This window comes from Cyclospora cayetanensis, unplaced genomic scaffold (genome assembly GCF_002999335.1).
Source record: "Cyclospora cayetanensis isolate NF1_C8 unplaced genomic scaffold, CcayRef3 CcayRef3_contig_154, whole genome shotgun sequence".
Classification (NCBI taxonomy): Eukaryota; Apicomplexa; class Conoidasida; order Eucoccidiorida; family Eimeriidae; genus Cyclospora; species Cyclospora cayetanensis.
In genome coordinates, this window is record NW_020312097.1 from 58,049 (window position 1) to 75,394 (window position 17,346).

General features: G+C 54.4%; 3 protein-coding genes across 3 annotated transcripts; 1 reads left to right on the forward strand and 2 right to left on the reverse strand.

The window, feature by feature from the left end:
• The first annotated feature begins 3,949 nt into the window (after window positions 1–3,949).
• On the forward strand, window positions 3,950–5,599 carry LOC34618162. Its single transcript, XM_026336923.1, has 3 exons — window positions 3,950–4,130; window positions 4,927–5,413; window positions 5,488–5,599. The coding sequence occupies exons 1-3, from the start codon at window positions 3,950–3,952 to the stop codon at window positions 5,597–5,599; spliced, it is 780 nt and encodes a 259-aa protein (XP_026192708.1).
• A 2,553-nt stretch (window positions 5,600–8,152) lies between these two features.
• LOC34618161 lies at window positions 8,153–11,783 on the reverse strand. The gene is made up of 6 exons (XM_026336924.1): window positions 10,778–11,783; window positions 10,070–10,663; window positions 9,097–9,239; window positions 8,880–8,985; window positions 8,444–8,675; window positions 8,153–8,330 (listed from the first exon to the last, which is right to left on the reverse strand). Exons 1-6 carry the CDS (start codon window positions 11,781–11,783, stop codon window positions 8,153–8,155), a joined length of 2,259 nt encoding a protein of 752 aa, XP_026192709.1.
• A 915-nt stretch (window positions 11,784–12,698) lies between these two features.
• On the reverse strand, window positions 12,699–15,595 carry LOC34618159. Its single transcript, XM_026336925.1, has 3 exons — window positions 15,330–15,595; window positions 14,902–15,008; window positions 12,699–13,174 (listed from the first exon to the last, which is right to left on the reverse strand). Exons 1-3 carry the CDS (start codon window positions 15,593–15,595, stop codon window positions 12,699–12,701), a joined length of 849 nt encoding a protein of 282 aa, XP_026192710.1.
• Between the last annotated feature and the right edge of the window lie 1,751 nt (window positions 15,596–17,346).

Below are 17,346 nucleotides of genomic sequence, written 5' to 3' on the forward strand. Positions count from 1 at the left end.
TTCTGGAGAAGGGAGGTCCCCTGGCTGTGCCTCCAGCGGGGATGCCTCTTCTTCAGCTCCCTGGCTGCGCACGCGAAAAGACGTTCTCATGAGGATTTGCAACAAACTGGACGGCCTTGATTTCGGGTACCATCGATGTGTCTCTACATGGCGCACTCTCCTTCTTTCCCAAAAAACGGGTGTCTGTACAGTCCACGCTACACACAGCGGCCCCTGGATATGCAGCGCAGCCGCCTCTAGACCATGTGTCTCATGTGTGTGTCATCTGCGTGTATGTGTGTCATGTGTGTGTATGTGTGTGTCATCTGTGTATGTGTGTCATGTGTGTGAATGTGTGTGTCATATGTGTATGTGTGTCAAGGATGTGTCATATGTGTGTGTGTGTCAACTATGTGTCATATGTGTATGTGTGTCAAGGATGTGTGTGTGTGTCAAGTATGTGTCATATGTGTATGTGTTTCATGTGTGTATGTGTGTCAAGTATGTGTCATATGTGTATGTGTGTCATGTATGTGTCATATGTGTATGTGTGTCAAGTATGTGTATCAAGTATGTGTCATATGTGTATGTGTGTCAAGTATGTGTATCAAGTATGTGTCATATGTGTATGTGTGTCAAGTATGTGTATCAAGTATGTGTATGTGTGTCAAGTATGTGTCATATGTGTATGTGTGCCAGGGGTGTGTCAAGTGCATGTGTGTGTCAAGTGCATGTGTATCATGTGTGTCAAGTATGTGTCATATGTGTGTGTGTGTATCAAGTATGTGTCATGTGTGTATGTCATGTGTGTATGCCATGTGTCTATGGACTGGTTGTACGTCTTTTGGCGCTGTTTTCTGTGCAGTCCGATCGCTTTAGACGAAGCTGCCCAGGCAGTGAAGCTGATCGAGGAGGCAACAAGCGTTCGCAATCTTTCCAGGATGTATCCTGGATGGTGCCCCTACTGGTAAAGCGTGGAGAAGCGTGTGTGCCCTTTCGGCTTTTTCTTGTGAGTAGAGGGGACATGTTTTCTGGCGTAAAGTGTCGAGGCGAGATCAAAGCAGGGAGCTTGTTGAGGGAGCCTGCTAGTCTGAAGCAGTAGCTGCGGCACTTTCATTAAAGAGCAGTCTTGCCTAGCCTCTACGCTACGCACCACTCATGTGTCCTCGTGGCAAGGCGTTTTTCTGCACACTGAAGAAAGATTCTTGACAGCTCTTGCGGAGCCACGTGCGCTGCAAGAGGTCGCACTCTCCCTCGCCAGAGAGCAGGCATATTGAACTCTTGTTGTCGGCTGTAATATTGGATAAAAGCACGAGAAGAGGCACAATTTCCTCCAAGACACACACACACACACACCCCTCGATGAAAGCGACTCGAGATGTGCAGGCAGAAGGGCAAACAAAAAAGAGATCCAAAGCCTCTGCAGAGCTCGCCGCGAAAACAGCTGTAAAGGGGAAGCGGAGGGGGGAGAAGGCGAATTCTGCTGTTACGCGCGAGAGCACACAGAAGCACGCACTTAGTTCGGAGACTTTACAAGCTCAACAAAGTGAGGGAGGAGACCCCTAGCGAAGCTGCTCTATGGATAGCTAGTTCCGCCGAGGCGGGGGGAGAGAAAGAGAGACACAGAGAGACAGAGACAGACGGACAGACAGAGCCACCTTGGACGCTTCTTTATGCGAAGCCCCTTTCTTAGCACCTGCCCCAATTGTGCATTGCGAAACGTCATGGGAAAATATCTTAATGCCTCCCCTATAGAAATCGACCTTCTATTGCCTTGCGCGCATCGGCTCGGAAAGTTTTAGTCTTGGAATCAGAAGGCAGACAGCAGCAGCTAGGAGAAATTCGCTGCGAAATTGCGGTGAGCCGTCTGAGTTTGGCTATCTGTCAACGGGCAGCAGTTTGCACATACTAGCAGTGTAGGATGCATGAACAAAACAGCATACGGCCCCTCGTTGTGTTCGGGAAACAGACTGTATGCGCGCGCAGTAACAGCCTGTGCACCGCCTCTTAAGAGGGATGCCAGTCTCCTGCCCTCTCACTTTTGACAAATAAGCCTGCTAAAGCGTGAAAATTGCTCGAGTGTGTTTTTGGCGAGTCCACTGCCCATCAATTCAGATATAGATGTGCCTGAGGAACTGCTGGGTACAGCAGTGTTGCACGATGCCCTTTGTGGAGTGGTGGTACACTGAAAATGCGGAGAGTGACGGGTTGTGTTGGTTTCAGTCACTCCATGCCCTCAGAGATGCCTCTTTCATCTGTCCCCTTGCTGTCTTTGAAAGGCAACCCTTCTCGCAGTGTCTGGTGCGCCGTGTTCAGCAGTGCAAACCTCCCAGGAGTCTCGCTGCGTGTAGCCTTACACTACATGCACCTCGCTGAGCCTCGATAAAGCGTTGACTGGCGAGCACTCGATCAAGCTGTTTGTGCAAGTTCCCTGCTGCAGAGCAGTGGTAGCTGCTTGGATGCGCGAAGCGTCGGGGGGGGAGGGCGCTGTATGCCTCTCATGGCGGCTACACCTTTTTGGCATTCTGCGTGGATGTGGTCAAAAAGGATCACTTGGAGGACTGCGTACTAAAGCGCTGCAGTGCGACTTCTTTGCCTAGCTTCTCGCTTCCTGCCGGAAGCCCACACGAGGGGACGTGGGATGGAGGGAAGCACAATTATTCAGAACGGCACAAGACGTTTAAAAGCTGCAGTGGAGCTGGTTCTACTGCATGAAGCCAATGAGGTGCCCCCCTAGGGAGGGCCTATGCAGGGGAGAGAACGTCTGTCTGCAGACCAAGTGGAATTTTTTTGCCGTTCAAGTCGCAAATCCTGTGGAAGCGCTTAGCAGCTCGCGTATCTGCTACGACGCCGCCTGCCTGCCTGCCTGCCTGCCGGATAGGCTGCTCCTCCAACGAACCTGACGGCTACTGCAGCTTCAGCTTCCCCTGTCCGTGCAGCGAACGAACAATGATTGCTGCTTCTCCGTGCAAGCACGTGAAAAACCTCTCATCTACCCCATACCCTCCCCAACCCGCCTGCAAGCCCGCAACGTCATGAACGACGCAAAAAGCGAGGGAGGGGAGGGCGGCGGGGGAAATCTACACTTGTTCTGCAACAAGCCCCCTCGCCTTCTTTATCTATCTACTCTCTATCCCGCTAGCTGGAGGCAATACAGATATTATTTTTCGCATCTCCCTTGCGAATTATACAGCCCCCCTTTCCGCCCGTAGGCTCGGCATCTCGCGTGGCATACACCACAGTCTTCGGCAGTGGCGGTAGTCTCACACGCTGCCTGCCGTCATCGATTTTCAGGAGAAAGCGCGTTTTGGTGTTTTGAACTCGAGATTCTGGAAGCGCAGTCCTTGAAAAAAGCCATGAATACTTGCATGCACTGTCTTTCCGTAGAACAACAGAAGGTAAAACAACAGAAGGCGGCCTCTTTTCTCGCCTCTTCAACGCCGCAGTGTTGCAAACAGCCCGTCCCCTGCATGCACCCAGGAACATCGCGGGAGCATTGCAGCGTCTTCCCCCCCTCCTGGGAGTGCTTGATTGAGCCAAAAACTGGAGGCATCTCCGCAAGTCGGTTTGCCAACTGCTGCTGCGAACTACGCATCAGCTGCGATCTGCTCGCCACGGAGAAACTGCCGCCTCCCCAGAGCATCGCCGTGGGAAGAATTCGCATGCGCTTCCCCCGTGTGCTACGGGGGGTCCTCCCAGCTGGCAGACTCTTAACGGGTTACAAAGAATATATATATTTGCATATTTATGTGCATTTATGTATATATATATACATGTTTCTGCGCGCCTAGCCAGCTCGACGTGAGCGCCCTCTCTATAGGGCTCTCCAGGCGGCTACCCCCTCCGGTGCAACTGGAAGCCACTGACGCGTCTTTAGGCACCTTCCAGCGGCAAACGCAGCAGAGGATTCTCACAGCTGCCTTCCTTCACACCCAGCAGCGCGAGAAACAGCGCGAGAAACAGCGCGAGAATGGCGAAGGGTTTGCGCTGTAAGACGAAAAGGGCCTTCAGGGCAGTGAAGAGGCAGCATGTCAGCGCCACAGTCGAAGCAACACGCATGGAGACTCTGCAACAGCGGCTGCTGATGATACAGCGGGGCGAAGATCCTATGGCATTCAGTAGGAGACCTTTGAACAAATTCCTTTACCCAGGTGAGCAGGAGTCGCGCTGGCTTCTGACCCTTTCGCCTTGAGGCGTGTTTTTTCGCCTGGCTCCTCTTCTGGTTATGCGCCTTTCTTCCGCTGCCGACATTCTGCACTTCTGCTGCCTCTATTGCCCTCCTCTAAGCCCCTCCAGGCTGTGCGTTCTCGCGTTCGCACCTCACGCCTCTCCCTCAGCGGCAGCTTGCCAGAGATCCTCTTTCCCCCTTTACCCTCCCCCCCCGCCATTCTCCTCGCTCTTCTTTCTAGAGCTTTCGCTGTCAGCGCTTCTCTCTCTGTCTCTCCTCCTTCCGCTGCGATTCAATTTTTTCTCGACGTCACCACTGCATCTCCCTGCCGCTAGCTGCACCTGCATTGGGCACTGCTGCACATGCATGGAATTTTATTCTTCTGCTAGCTGCACCTCTCTCTTGATGCCGCTTCTTCTTCTTTTCCTTCTCTTTTCCTTCTTCTCCTTCTTCTCTTTTCCTACTCCTTCTTCTCCTTCTCCTTCTCCTTCTTCTTCTCCTTCTTCTTTTTTTCCTTCTCCTTCTTCTCCCACTCCTTCTTCTCCCACTCCTTCTTCTCCCACTCCTCCCACTCCTCCCACTCCTTCTTCTCCTTCTCCTTCTCCTCCCACTCCTTCTTCTCCACCTCCTTCTTTTTTCCTTCTTCTGCAGTTGCTGCTGTAATTATTTCGCCGACTCCTGCAGGGCACCCCGTGCTGCGGTGAAGTGCGTGTATGCATGCTACGTGTGTCTTGCACGGTGCGATTCTGTCTGTCTCTCCTTGTGCCCTCCTGCTGCAGATGCTGCAGACGCAGTATTTCCCCAGAAAACTCCAGGAGCACGTCCATTGGACTTTCGATCCGAGGCTTTGCCGCTTGCTGGCATGGTAGGATGGGGGCAGAGGAAGAAGTACACGGAGGAGGAGAAGATTGAGTTGGTGTCGCTTTTCAACTGTCTCCCTGGGCGCACCGAAGGGCCTGAGGTGCAAGGAGCTCGTGAGGCTTTCAAACGAAGAGCGGCTGCAGCCTTCGTGGGTGAAGCCGACATGACGGAGGCTGCCTGCCCCCGCAGCAGCAGCAGCAGCGCTGAGGCTGCAGCGGCGGAGCAAGCGGACGACGCAGGAGCTACATGCATGCTTGCAGAAGATGCGACTAGCGACATGCTTGCAGAAGATGCGGCTAGCGACATGCTTGCAGACATGCGGAGAAGGCAAGTGCCCGTGGTGAAGGACGGCCTTATCAAGCAGAAAGCCTTGCCCTCCAAGGCTCAACGCAAACGCAGACAGAAGCGCAAATAAATTGGCAGAAGGCACCGTCTCGCCGACCCCAGCAGCGCCTTTATCCCCATTCTCTCTCGCCTAGGGAACGCTCACTTTATGCTGCTGCTGCTGCTGCTGCTGCTGTGCGAAACGACTCGCTTTTTGGCGGAGAAAAAGGGGAAGCGCCAGCCGTTGCTGTTGCTGAATTCGCATAAAATCCCTTTTCCTGTCGCACCCCCCCCTCTAGGGGAGTTCGTCTTTGAACGTCGTTCAAAAGGCCTCTCGTGTTTTGTGCTGGCGCTCTTTTGAGTAACCTGCCTGCATGCGCCAGTGCTGCGCAAAAAGCGGTGTATGGAGAACGCACTAGATGCAGGAGAGGCCGTCAAGGATAGCTCCTTTGTTGAGTTGCGTAGCGTTGCACGAGGCTGACAGTCACCTTCGATCGAGAGGAGAAAAGGGGGTCACTTTGAGCTGCAGAGAGTCTAAGAAGAGCAGAGGCGGGATCTGAGAAACGACGCGAAACTGCCGAGAGCTGCAAGGCGCAAGGCTGCGTTCTGTTTGCCCCTGTACGGCGGGAGCCTCCCCTGCGCAGCTTGCTTGCTGGGAAGACATACCGGAGATTCGATGAATGGGCACAGGGGAGGGGAGATTTGCAAAAGGAGTCATGGCACGCAGCTGCTGCAGTTCGTCGAAGGAATGCGGTCAGACGACTTCAGCGTCGTTTATCCGCTTTCTAGTGGATAAACCCGTAGATATGTACACATGTTTTAGTGTAGATATCTACATGCATATATACACTTATTTAGGCAGAAAAGGCGTCCTAAACCCTCGGGATAGGTGTGCCACGGAAACGCCAGTTCGACCCGCCTTGTGTGTACGTGCGAAGGGGGGGTCTTATGGGTTAGTAAGGTGGCACTTTTTCCGAAGAACCTTTTATCAAACGAGCATCTCAGGAGTTGCCTGTTAAGGCCGCTGCTCTGCGCAAGGGATCTCGAAAGCGTCAGGATGAACTCGACGATAACCGTCTTGCAACCCTGTACCTGCACTCTGTACCTGCGTAGAGGGGGGGGGATGCGGGGGAAGTGGGGGAAAGCCGTGTGTGTGCATGCATCTGCGAGGGGCTGTGGTGTATATACCACGCCTGCAGCCGAGACTCTCTACAGGTCCTCCCAAGACAAGTCATGAAAGCGTGCAGGGGGAGTCGGCGAGATCGCGGGGTAGCCTCCACTTGCACCACTTGCACACTTTTGTCTGCCCCCTCTATGTTGTGGAGAGAGCCCAAGCAGAGTGTCTACAAAAAGGGTCTGCCTGGTCGTCGCGTACACCGCGTTGAGTGTGCAGCGTTGTCTGCAGAGCACGATACAAACAAGCGGCGCTGGTGTGTCTACGTGGGCATGCACATGCATATGCATGCAACACACGCGCTGATAAGGTCGAAGCGCCGAACTGGAATCTTTTAGGTGTTTGCCTGGAAAGAGTAATGCGGAAACGATCGACTTGGCTTCGCTCCTTGCTCTCGCTCGCTTCCCTCTAATGAATGACACCCCTGAGGGGCAAGAAGGCAAAGAAAATTTCGAGAGGCAGCTCTCTCTCTCGGAGGAAACACTGCCTACCCCTCTACCCAAGACTTGTACTTTTTTAAAGGCAAAGGTCTCCACACGGAGGAAGAGAGAGCAAGGAAGAGAGAGAGAGCAAGGAAGAGAGGGGAAGAGAGACTTTCGAGGCAGCGTTACAAGTTCACTAGAGGGATGCTGGCAGCGTTTAAAGAGCCCCGCCTCTTTCGTGCAGGCAAGCCTGCAACTGGCGGTTCTTCCCACAGTCCTTAGAAAACAGAAAACTTGGAATTACAGGTTGTTCACACACGGGCATCAGTGCCCTTGTGTCTCCCCGTAATGCTTTGGCGTGACAGATTGGTGACAAACGAGCTGCTGCTTGCAACACACACAGGCATCAGTGCCCTTGTGTCTTTCCGTAATGCTTTGGCGTGACAGATTGGTGACAAACGAGCTGCTGCTTGCAAAATACGCATTTCCGCGTTGGCGGCAGAAATGCTTTGCGCGCAGGTGCACACCCTCTGGAAGGCAGCAGCAAAACCCCTTAGAGTTGCTACTGCAAAAATGATTTTATAAAAGGTTTTAAGGATTCTGTCGACGGTCCAAGAGGGTAAAGGACCATCCACACATTCACCGTCCGTGCGAATATACAGCGTATCCACTCCTTCCTTTCGCACTCCTTTCTTCCTTCCCGGCCCTAAGGATTACATGGAGTACAGCTCTCGCAGACGCACTTTGATCCTCTCGACGACGTCGTTGCTAATGGTTCTGTTTACGTCGGGTGCTGCGAAGACTTGCAGGCGGAGGTGCCCGCAAAGCAGCGTGCAGTAGCTGCGTTGAATATGACCTATTGCAGCACTGGACGCCTTCTCGAGCGCGTGGGCGAAGTCTCCTCGAACGTTGTGAATCTGCGTGCTGTACAGATGGACGGCATAGATGTTTCCTGCAGAGACGACTGCGCGCCAGTAGGAAACGCCTTGACGCCTTTGCGCCTCAATCCAAAACAAGTCGTTTGCCACACCTGGGCGGTGGCGCCCTTCCACTCGGTGGTTCAGGGAAAAAAAAGGCAGCGGTCCATACAGCGTCAGTCCATCTGGAGATCTCGCGTTGTTGGCTGGCTGCGCGAGGTGTTCATCTCCAAAATATATAGCAGGTGGAAAAAACAGCGCATGCAGCCAATGCCACAATCCCTGCAAGGCGCTCAGCATCCTGCGATCAAATCGGCACGCCCACGCCGCAAAAAGCTCGACTGTCTCCTCCTCCCGCTTGGTCTGCTGGAGCACTTCCTGCTGCTGTTTTCGAACCTCTAGAGACTGCGCACGCACATCCTCCTGTCGTCGCGTTCTCGCTGCAGAGAGCGCAGGCATCTCGCCAAAAAACGACCCCCCAACTCCTGACCAAGGATCAGACGTCGCAACATGCAAGGCACTGCTGCTGGAGGTCGAGCTCTGCTGCTGCTGCTGCTGCTGCTGCAGCTGCTGCTGCAAACTAGGAGGTGAGCTGCGCGCATCCAGATTGGGCAAATTAGCTCTTGCCCACAAATCCAGCATAAACTGAAGAGAACGCGTCCCCATCGTTCCCCAAGGCATCAGCAGCATCCGCATAAAAGACGCGTCGCCATCGCTGCTGCTGCTGCTGCTTTCGCGGAAACGCCTCTCCGCCTCTTCGTTGGCTCGCACAAGATCTTCTAACGTCTTTCCATCTCGACCTGCCCAACTCCACGGGCTGTAACTCCTCCCTACCCAGAACCACGCGAAGCGCTGCAGCGCTCCCAAGACACCCCCACCAACCACCTCGAAAACACTGCTGCTGCTGCTCTTCTCGCTGCTGTTGCTGCTCTTTTCGCTGCTGCTGCTGCTCTTTTCGATGCTGCTGCTGCTCTTTTCGCTGCTGCTGCTGCTGCTTTCGCTGCTGCTGCTGCTCTTTTCGCTGCTGCTGCTGCGATCAGCTCTCCCCTCCTCCCCAGCGAGCTCACCGTCCAGTAGAAGAGCAACATTTGCAATCCATTCTCGAAGGCGAGGATGCCCAGCATGGAAGGCAAAGACTGCCTGACACGTCTCGCAGCTGTACGAGGCATGACCTTCGTCCATTTCGCAAGACACGTGGTTCGACAAATGCCGCAGTTCTTGCAGCGAAATGACATCTGTGTCCAAGTAGACGCCTCCCTCGACGTACACGAGAGCCACGCGCAAAACATCCGCCACCAAAGTTCGCAGCAGATGCTGCAAAACGTGCTGCATGTGCGCAGCAGGGCCGAGAGGCTGACGCATCAGCGTTGAGGCGTGACGCTCCAGTGGAAGATCTGCGCACAAAGCCGCCGCCGCGCCTCCGCAAACCCAAAAAATCCTAAAAAAGATGCATGCAAAAAACTAGGCGTCCACACACCGCGGGAACGCACCAGCAGGGCGAAACAGAGGCAGAGAAACGTCACAAACACACACACAAACACGCACGCAGACACACACCAGAATTCGCAGCACACATGACCATGCGTGTCGCATTTTAAAAATTCTGTTCCCACGCAAAACGCACAGCGAGAGACACACGCGCGATCTGGCGACGCTCCGCGTGCTGCAGATGACAGAGGCTCCTGCACGCGGAGGGAGTCTAAAGAACGCTTGAGACATCCAGCAGCATGATTTTTTTTAAGGAAAAAAAATAGCAGACAGAGACAGACAGAGAGACACGCAGAACGAGAGACAGGCAAGCAGAAAGACATACATACAGACAAGCAGAAAAGCAGAAAGACAGACAAGCAGAAAAGCAGAAAGACAGACAGACAGAGAAGCAGAAAGACAGACAGACAAGCAGAAAGACAGACAGACAAGCAGAAAGACAGACAAGCAGAAAGACAAGAAGAATGACAGACAGAAAGACAGACAAGCAGAAAGACAGACAGAAAGAAAGACAAGCAGAAAGACAGACAGACATACAGACATGCATACAGACAAGCAGAAAGACAAGCAGAATGACAGACAGACAGACAGACAAGCATAAATACATACAGACATACATACAGACAGACAGACAAGCATAAATACATACAGACATACATACAGACAGACAGACATACATACAGACATACATACAGACACACAGACAGACATACATACAGACATGCAGACTGCTCACCTGCGAAGTAGCTCTTTAAATCGACGTGCTGGACGTACTGCAGGTCGAATCCTGTGCGCCAGAAAAGCTGCATTTGGGCGAAGTGAATTTCTCGAGCTTCGGCGAGACAGCTGAGAGTCTCCTCGTGGAGGGCATCTTCTGGAGGCGACATGGCTCGCCTCGAGGCTGCCGCTGCTGGCGAGTGCTTGCCGCCCCCTCCGCACGTCGCTGAGACGACGTGCCATCGCACGAGAGCTCCAGGCATAGCAGCAAAAGTTGAATCCAACGTCCAAAGCTCCCTCTGTGTCAACGGCTCCGGCCCGCTAACGAAGTGCACCACGCGTCGTCTGAGGCGTCTTGCATGCGTGTAAAGAGCTTCATCTACCGCTGGAATGCCTGTTAGTCGAAATCCCTTTCCGCGAGCTCCTGCATGCATGTTGTGGAGAGCGAGATGTGCATCTAAAGTGTTGCACCCGTTGTACAGGGAGGGGCTGCTGGTGTCGCTACTCTGATCCTCGCCACACAGTCCGCCTGTGTCATCGTCGAAGGAGACAGCCTTTCCTCCCCTTTCTTCCTTCTTCTTCTGCGGTAATCGCGTATGTGCATCCTTCTCGACTGCATTCGAGGGTGGGAAAAAATCGCGTGTGCTGCTGCTGCTGCTGCTGCTGTTGCTGCCTCCTCCCGCGTCGCTAGCTGCTGAGGCAGAAGGCACAGCGGTCTGCTTAGGACCCTTCCAGAAGGGCAGCGCGCAGCAGCTATCGCTACATCCATTCTCTGCGGAGTTTACAAGCGACGCCAGAGGAGCTGTAACAACAACCCCATACCGCGGATCGCCATATGTGCAGACAGACACTGAAGACATGCGCGTCTGAGCGCCGCTGTCTTCGGGCAGCGCCCTTCCGGCTTGCCGCGAGTCGTTGACTCGTGCGTTCTCTTGCTGCTGCTGGTGCTGGTTCTGCCTTGGGAAGGCAGACCAGTCAGCAATCGAGAGCGAGGGTGAAACACCGTCCTGTCTCCAGGGTGCAGCCTCGTAGAGATCTGCTGGAGAAGGCACTGTGGCTGCAGCAGCTGACTTCAGCAGGTCGAAGGCAGCTGCCCTCTGCTGCTGCTGCTCTTGAAAGCGCAGCGGCAGGGTGTACTGCTGCAGATTCCAGCAAGAAACAGTCCTAGGCGCCATTGGCAAGGCTGCAAGTCCTCTCAGCGCGTCTGAAGAGAGATCCTTGAGGGCAGCGATTTGTTCGAAGGATGCAACTCTGGAAGCCGCCTCTTTTTCCGCTGCCAGGATGGCTTGCAGCGCAGACTTCAGATACACGAGACGCAAGCCCCAAGCCAGCAGCAGAGCAACAGGGATGAAGGTCAGAAGGTACTTCCACTGCAGAAGCACCAGCAACCCTTGGCGCGCACACAGGCACAGAGCTACATTCTTGAAGCGCGTTTCAAGACACCGCTCGCGGGAGCACCCCTTCTCCCCGCCCTCTTCGTCGACGAGGGCTCTGTGTTCTTCCAGTTCGTACGGGGACAGACTGCGCCTTAGCTTGAGAGGGCTGCTACTCCTAAAAAAACAATCGAAGCTCGCTGCGGCTTCGAGCGGCAAGTCCGAGACGGCTGCAGCAGGAGCATCCGTGTTCAAATCATGATTCAAAGCGCTCACACTGCTGCTGCGAGTGTATTGATTCAGATCCGTCTGCCCAACTATGGGCAAGTCTACGGGAAACAGGCCGTCATGAGGAGCCATTACAGCTGCAGTTTCTGGTGCAGAAAAGAGCAGGGGGGAGGAAGGCAAGAAGGGAGGCGGAAATAGCGTCGTGAGACTGTATGCTCTCACGCTTTTCGGATACAAGTACACCGCGAACTCCCAAGGTTCCCCTTCTCAACGGAGCTGCCACGGGGCGCAGTCGCGAGTTGCAACGGTGCCCAGCAAGTGGCCGCCTCCTGAAGTCTGATTCTTCTTGATCCTCCGTCTACAAATGCAAGAAAACGTCAAGACTTTCAGGAGCTTCCTCTGGGGGCGAAATAAAGCCCCAAAGAGTGCCTCTAAAAAACAATATTCCCTACACAGGCCTCGTACCCTAAGGCCTTAGCGCTCCTGATGAAGGAGTGGCGAGCTCCCAGCCAAAATTGAGAAAATACAATTAAAAGGAAGGTGCCAGTTCATGGCGAGGTGTTGCGACGCGTCGGATCGTCAACATGGGACCGGCTCGCTGCCAGACACGCATAGTACAACAAATCGCAGACAATCGAAACAAAAACGCATGTCTAGGGTTCCCCCTCACTATAAAATGACATTTGCTTCCTTTTTAATCATGAGAGGCAGAATCTTCATGAGCCCTCTGCCCTACTGCCTCTAGGGTGCTCCCTAATGCCGCCGAGTAGTTGTACATTCACATCCCTGTTTTGTTGCCGTTGCATGTGTTCCAGCATGCCAGCTCCGCGGCTGCTGCTGTTTCGAAGGTGCATGTACCTCCAACTTCTGCATATCTGCGAACTATTGGGGAGAATTAACTCATAGATGCTGCGATGAGCGCCCCCTGTTGCAAAACTTTAGGCTGAACTCATGCATTCACGCCCTAGGATCCGGCGCGCGAACAACCGAGCGCCTTTCTCGCACACAGCCCTCGTGTGCTAGTCTTTGGAGTTGAGATATGGGAATCTAATCACCTAATCGAATAATAACGCGTAGTTGAGGCGTTTTCGCCGCGCGACTGTAGAAACACTGACGGGCATATTGCTCGCTTCTCGGCCGTGCTGAAGACAGAAGACACCCGAAGGGTCCAAACCATCCGTCAGCTTGTTCCGGCCGCTCGCGCTCATACAGATTGGCAAGATGACGGCCCTCTTGAATTTGCATGCCATGCTGGTTGTACTGCTGCTCTCCATCTGCACGTGCTCGTTTCTCCGCCCCTCTTTTCCCCAGCTCATCAACAAGAAGGCTCAGGGCTTCAGAGGCTTTGCAGGCAAACTCGCCGTCATTGGAGATCGACTCAGCCCCTATGTCTCTCTGGCCTGCTTGATAATGGCTGGAGCCACCCTCCTCTTCAGGGTGTAATGCACCATCCCCAGCATCAGGAGGCACCCCAACACGACTCGTCAGCGAGTGCTCAGAGAGCGTGTTGACTTGTAACTCGCCTTGTCTCACCGGGGCCCTGAACAGCCCGTGGATATGTGCGAATGAATGTCAGACAAGTTTCGCATCTTCAGAAGAAGCAGCTCTTAGTTCAGTACATTGTTTCCCCTGCCGTTCTCCCCTTTACACCCTATATCCTCAATAGTCCGGACAGCCAAGAGCAACCACTAGGACGCTTTTCTCGAACCCTTTCCCCCTCAACCCTCCCGTCTTCCGCCAGCCCCTTGAGAAGCCTTGATGGGCTGCAACGCAAAACTCGACCTCGAAAAGCATTTTCCCGAGGCTTCGAAAACGCAACCGACGTGTTCTCGCCTGATGCACTGTACGCACACTTGAGCTGAAAACTGCACTACAGTCCTTGCATGCGATGCTTTTTTCAATGAGATCCTCTCTTCTTTCTTACGTTAAGCCGGTCTGCAGCAGTAACAGCCCCTGCCCTGCGGGGCTGAAGTCTGCACACTCCCCACATAGGCGGACGGTAGGCTGCCAACTTCTGCCGGTGCACTGGAGCTATCTAGCCATCATCGCAGCGCCGTGTCTTGGCTTAAAGTGCTGCATTTTAGCAGCTGCGGACGGGCCTGCTCCACCGTAGTTGCTAGCAGCAGCCCGGCTCTGCTGCTGCTCGCTTCTAGTGTTCTTGCGGCATGCTTAAACTAGAAGCCGTCTTGGCATGTGTCAAAAAAGCGGCTTGCCACACTTTCCCTCACGCGTTGCGCCCTCGCGAAAGGTTCAGAGGTACACTGCGCTTGCCGCCTCCCTCTTGCCGTTCCCCGTAGATCGCTCTGCTGGGTGCTCCGCAGCAGCCCCCTCCTCCATGCGCTACCCATGCATGCCTTCAAGAGGGCCTCTCTTCTACGAGTGTTGCCCATGGTCTCAGACTATTATTGAGGCTCTGTGGCTGCGCGAAGAAGGCTAGTCGCAGCCGCGGATGAGGGAACGGAAAGAGAGAGCGGCTACTTAAAGAGCCCCTATAGGATTGCTCTTAGCCGTTAGGCCAGCCCTATCAAGAGAAGCCTGTAGCTCGCCAGGAGCGCAGAGAGCAGCGCTTACGCGAATAGCGTTTCAGTTGCATCCAGGGACGCTACCTCCCCGTTTGTTCTACCCTAGAACGCCTGCTGCTGCTGCAGCTGCCACGGTGTGGTGTACGTACACGCGGTTGCCGCATGGCCACTCCCTCGAATCACTGCACCAACGCAACATTGCGTGCGGGCAAACGAGCAGTGCAGCTAATCCAGCTGAAGTCTTAGAGGATTTGCGGCAGCAGCTCTTGGCTGCGCCTCTTCCAGCGCATGAGCAGCAGCAGGAGCACCTGCGAGACGCTGACCATCCCCATGAGCATCCACAGACCTGCTCTGTAGGAACCTGCAGAGCACGTGTACCGGCAACATGCGAGCTAGCGGGCAAAAGAATTTGCATCTTTTGGAGCTGGTGGGTGGTGGCGGTAGTGCAGCAGCGCACTGCAGACTGCGCCTCTCCTCCCTTAAAAAGCGGCTGGTCGAGTTGTTGCCATGCCAAAACTCCCTCGAACGCGCTGCAGCGCTGCAGGGGCCCCCCGACTCGCGAAACTTTCTTGATTGGCATTTTTTCGGTGTTCGCAAGCCAAGCCAGAGAAGCCTTTGCTTTCTGGCGAAGCTGTTGACGCTAGCCTTGAGCAGTTAAGGCTCCAACTTGAGCGCGTGCATGCGGAGTAAGAGGATCGAGGGGCAACAGGGGGATGCGAGAGCCTCACCAGTTTGTGTCGTGATGAAGCCAAATGCTGGAATTGTCGAACCGACGGCGAGGCTTTTGGAGGCTTCTAAAATCGCGTAAGCCACACCAAGAGCGGCGGGGAAGCTGCTGAGGAGAAGCGCAGCAGCAGCAGCAGAAGCAAGAGCTCGGCAGGAGCAGCAGAAGCAAGAGCTCAGCAGGAGCAGCAGCAGGAATGCGAGTGTAGAGAAAGCCTCAAGGGCATAGTGCGTACAAAGGGGGCCTTAGTGCGGTGTCTGTCTGCATATATATATATGTATATATATGTATATATGTATATATATATGTATATATATGTATATATGTATATATATATATATATGTATATAGGGTGCAGAGCGTGTGAAGGCGTTGGGGTAGAAGCCTCTGGTGGCTTTTTTGTGTAGTATGTTGGCTTTTCGGCGCACTTACCGAACCGTTTCTGCCACACCAGCCAGCAGAACGGGAGGCACGATCGCCTCAGCCGTCCCTAGCAGGAGCGCTACTGTGACTCCCCACGACTGCGCATCTGCCGCGGCAGCAGCCTGAGAAGCGGATTTGGTGGAGTTGTCATTGCGCAGCGTTCCCAAGCCTAAGCCTACTGAGGCTTCTGCTGCAGCTGGCGAGGCGGACCCTTCAGCGCTTACCGAAGCACCCAGAAAACTTCCCAACAACTCCCCTTTCCACCCGCCAAGCATCCAATTCTGCTGAGACTCGAAGCACTCACTACTCGTCTGCTGCTGCAGCTCTCGCTGCTGCAGCGAAATCGTGCCCGTGAGTGCCAAAGCCACCAACAAAGTGGCGCCAAACAACAGCGGCAGACTTCCACCCATTCTGTCGACTGCACACGCCACGAATGGCAGCAGCAACATCGCCGTTACTGCAGCATGCATAGAAGCCGGCGCAGCACACACGCACTCACACATGCAAACACACACACACAAACACATGCACACAAACACACAAACACACTGCATCCCTCTTGAGCATGAAGGCAGCCCTTCGAAAAGGACATAAAGAGCTTCCAGATAAGACACCCGAAACACTACAAAACGTGCGACAAAAAGGGGCAAGCCAAAGCGTGCCAAAAAATCCAACGCTCAACCGGAAGAAGGGCCTCATATGAGCAGCAGCAGTTCTTTGCGCGAGGCGCCAAGAAGGTTCTTCGAGAACTCGCAGCAGCAAGCGTCGCGGCTCACTCACATGTAACGACAGCCCCCAAGAAAAAGGCTCTAAACGTGGAAGTCTGATACACCAGAAAGAAAATCGAAGAGGCAAAGGCCATAAAGCAGTGCAGCGCAGCGAGCAGCAGAGCATGCACAGCAGCAAGGCTCCAAAACTCCTTGGTGAGGCTTTTGCTGCTACGCAGCAATCGCGTCCACGCCGCGCGCACAGCCTGCAAGCACCAGCTGCAGCAGCCGCTGCAGCAGCCGCTGCAGCTGCTGCTGCTGCTGCTGCTTCTGCGCAGCTGCCTCTGACGCCTCTGGCGAGGGGCCTCTGCTGCTGCAGCAGCTGCTGCTGTGCAGCAGGGAGCAGGAGGAGCAGTTTTTTTTCGCGCTGCATCCGCCTCCAGCGACGCACATCTCCTGCTATTCCTGCGCTTGCTCTGCTCTTGCTGCTGCTCTTGCTGCTGCTCTTGCTGCTGCTCTTGCTGCTGCTCCTCTGCTGGCTTCGACAGGGAAGCAGTCTCCTGCGTTATCCCTCGAGATGCGTGAAACTTGCGAAACAACAGTTGCATTGCCTGGCTGTCTTCCGTCGGGAGCGACAACGAAGAACGCATGCGCTCAACTCCCCCTGCTGTGGATTCTGCTGAAGGCTCTCCAACAGCTGACACGACAGACTGCCTGTTCGATGCAACCCCCAAGTCTGCAGCTTCCCCAACCAAGGCGGAATTGCTCCCTTGCGTTGTCGCGCTGCTGCTGTTACGGATTTCCTTCAAACCGCCTGACTGGATGCTGCTGCTCTTGCTGCTGCTAATGCTGCTGCTCTTGCTGCTATTGCTGCTCAGGCTGGAGCTTGGGACGATTACAGTAGGCTGCATGGGGAAGCCGCTGCTGCTGAATCTGCTGCTGCCGCTCCTACCAAGGCTGCTGTCAACGCTCTTGCTGCTACTACTGCTGCTGCTCCTACTGCTGAGACCACTGCAACTGCCAACACTTCTTTGCCGCAGCGGTTTCACGGCTTCTCCCCAATTCGGCAAAAAAGAAAGACTCTTCCCCTCCACGACCTTTGCAGTGGAACCTGTGAAGGGAGCAGGAGCCTCCTGTGCTGCTGCATGCAGCTCCCGTTGAATAATGGCATGGCTCTCCACGCTGCCTTCCACCCCAACACGTTCCTCTGCATAAGCGTGCCTGTTCTCGCCTCCTGCTCCTGCTTCTGCTGCTTCTCCTGCTGTTTCTCCTGCTGCTGCTTCTGCTGCTGCTGCTGCTGCTGCTCCTGCTCCTGCTGC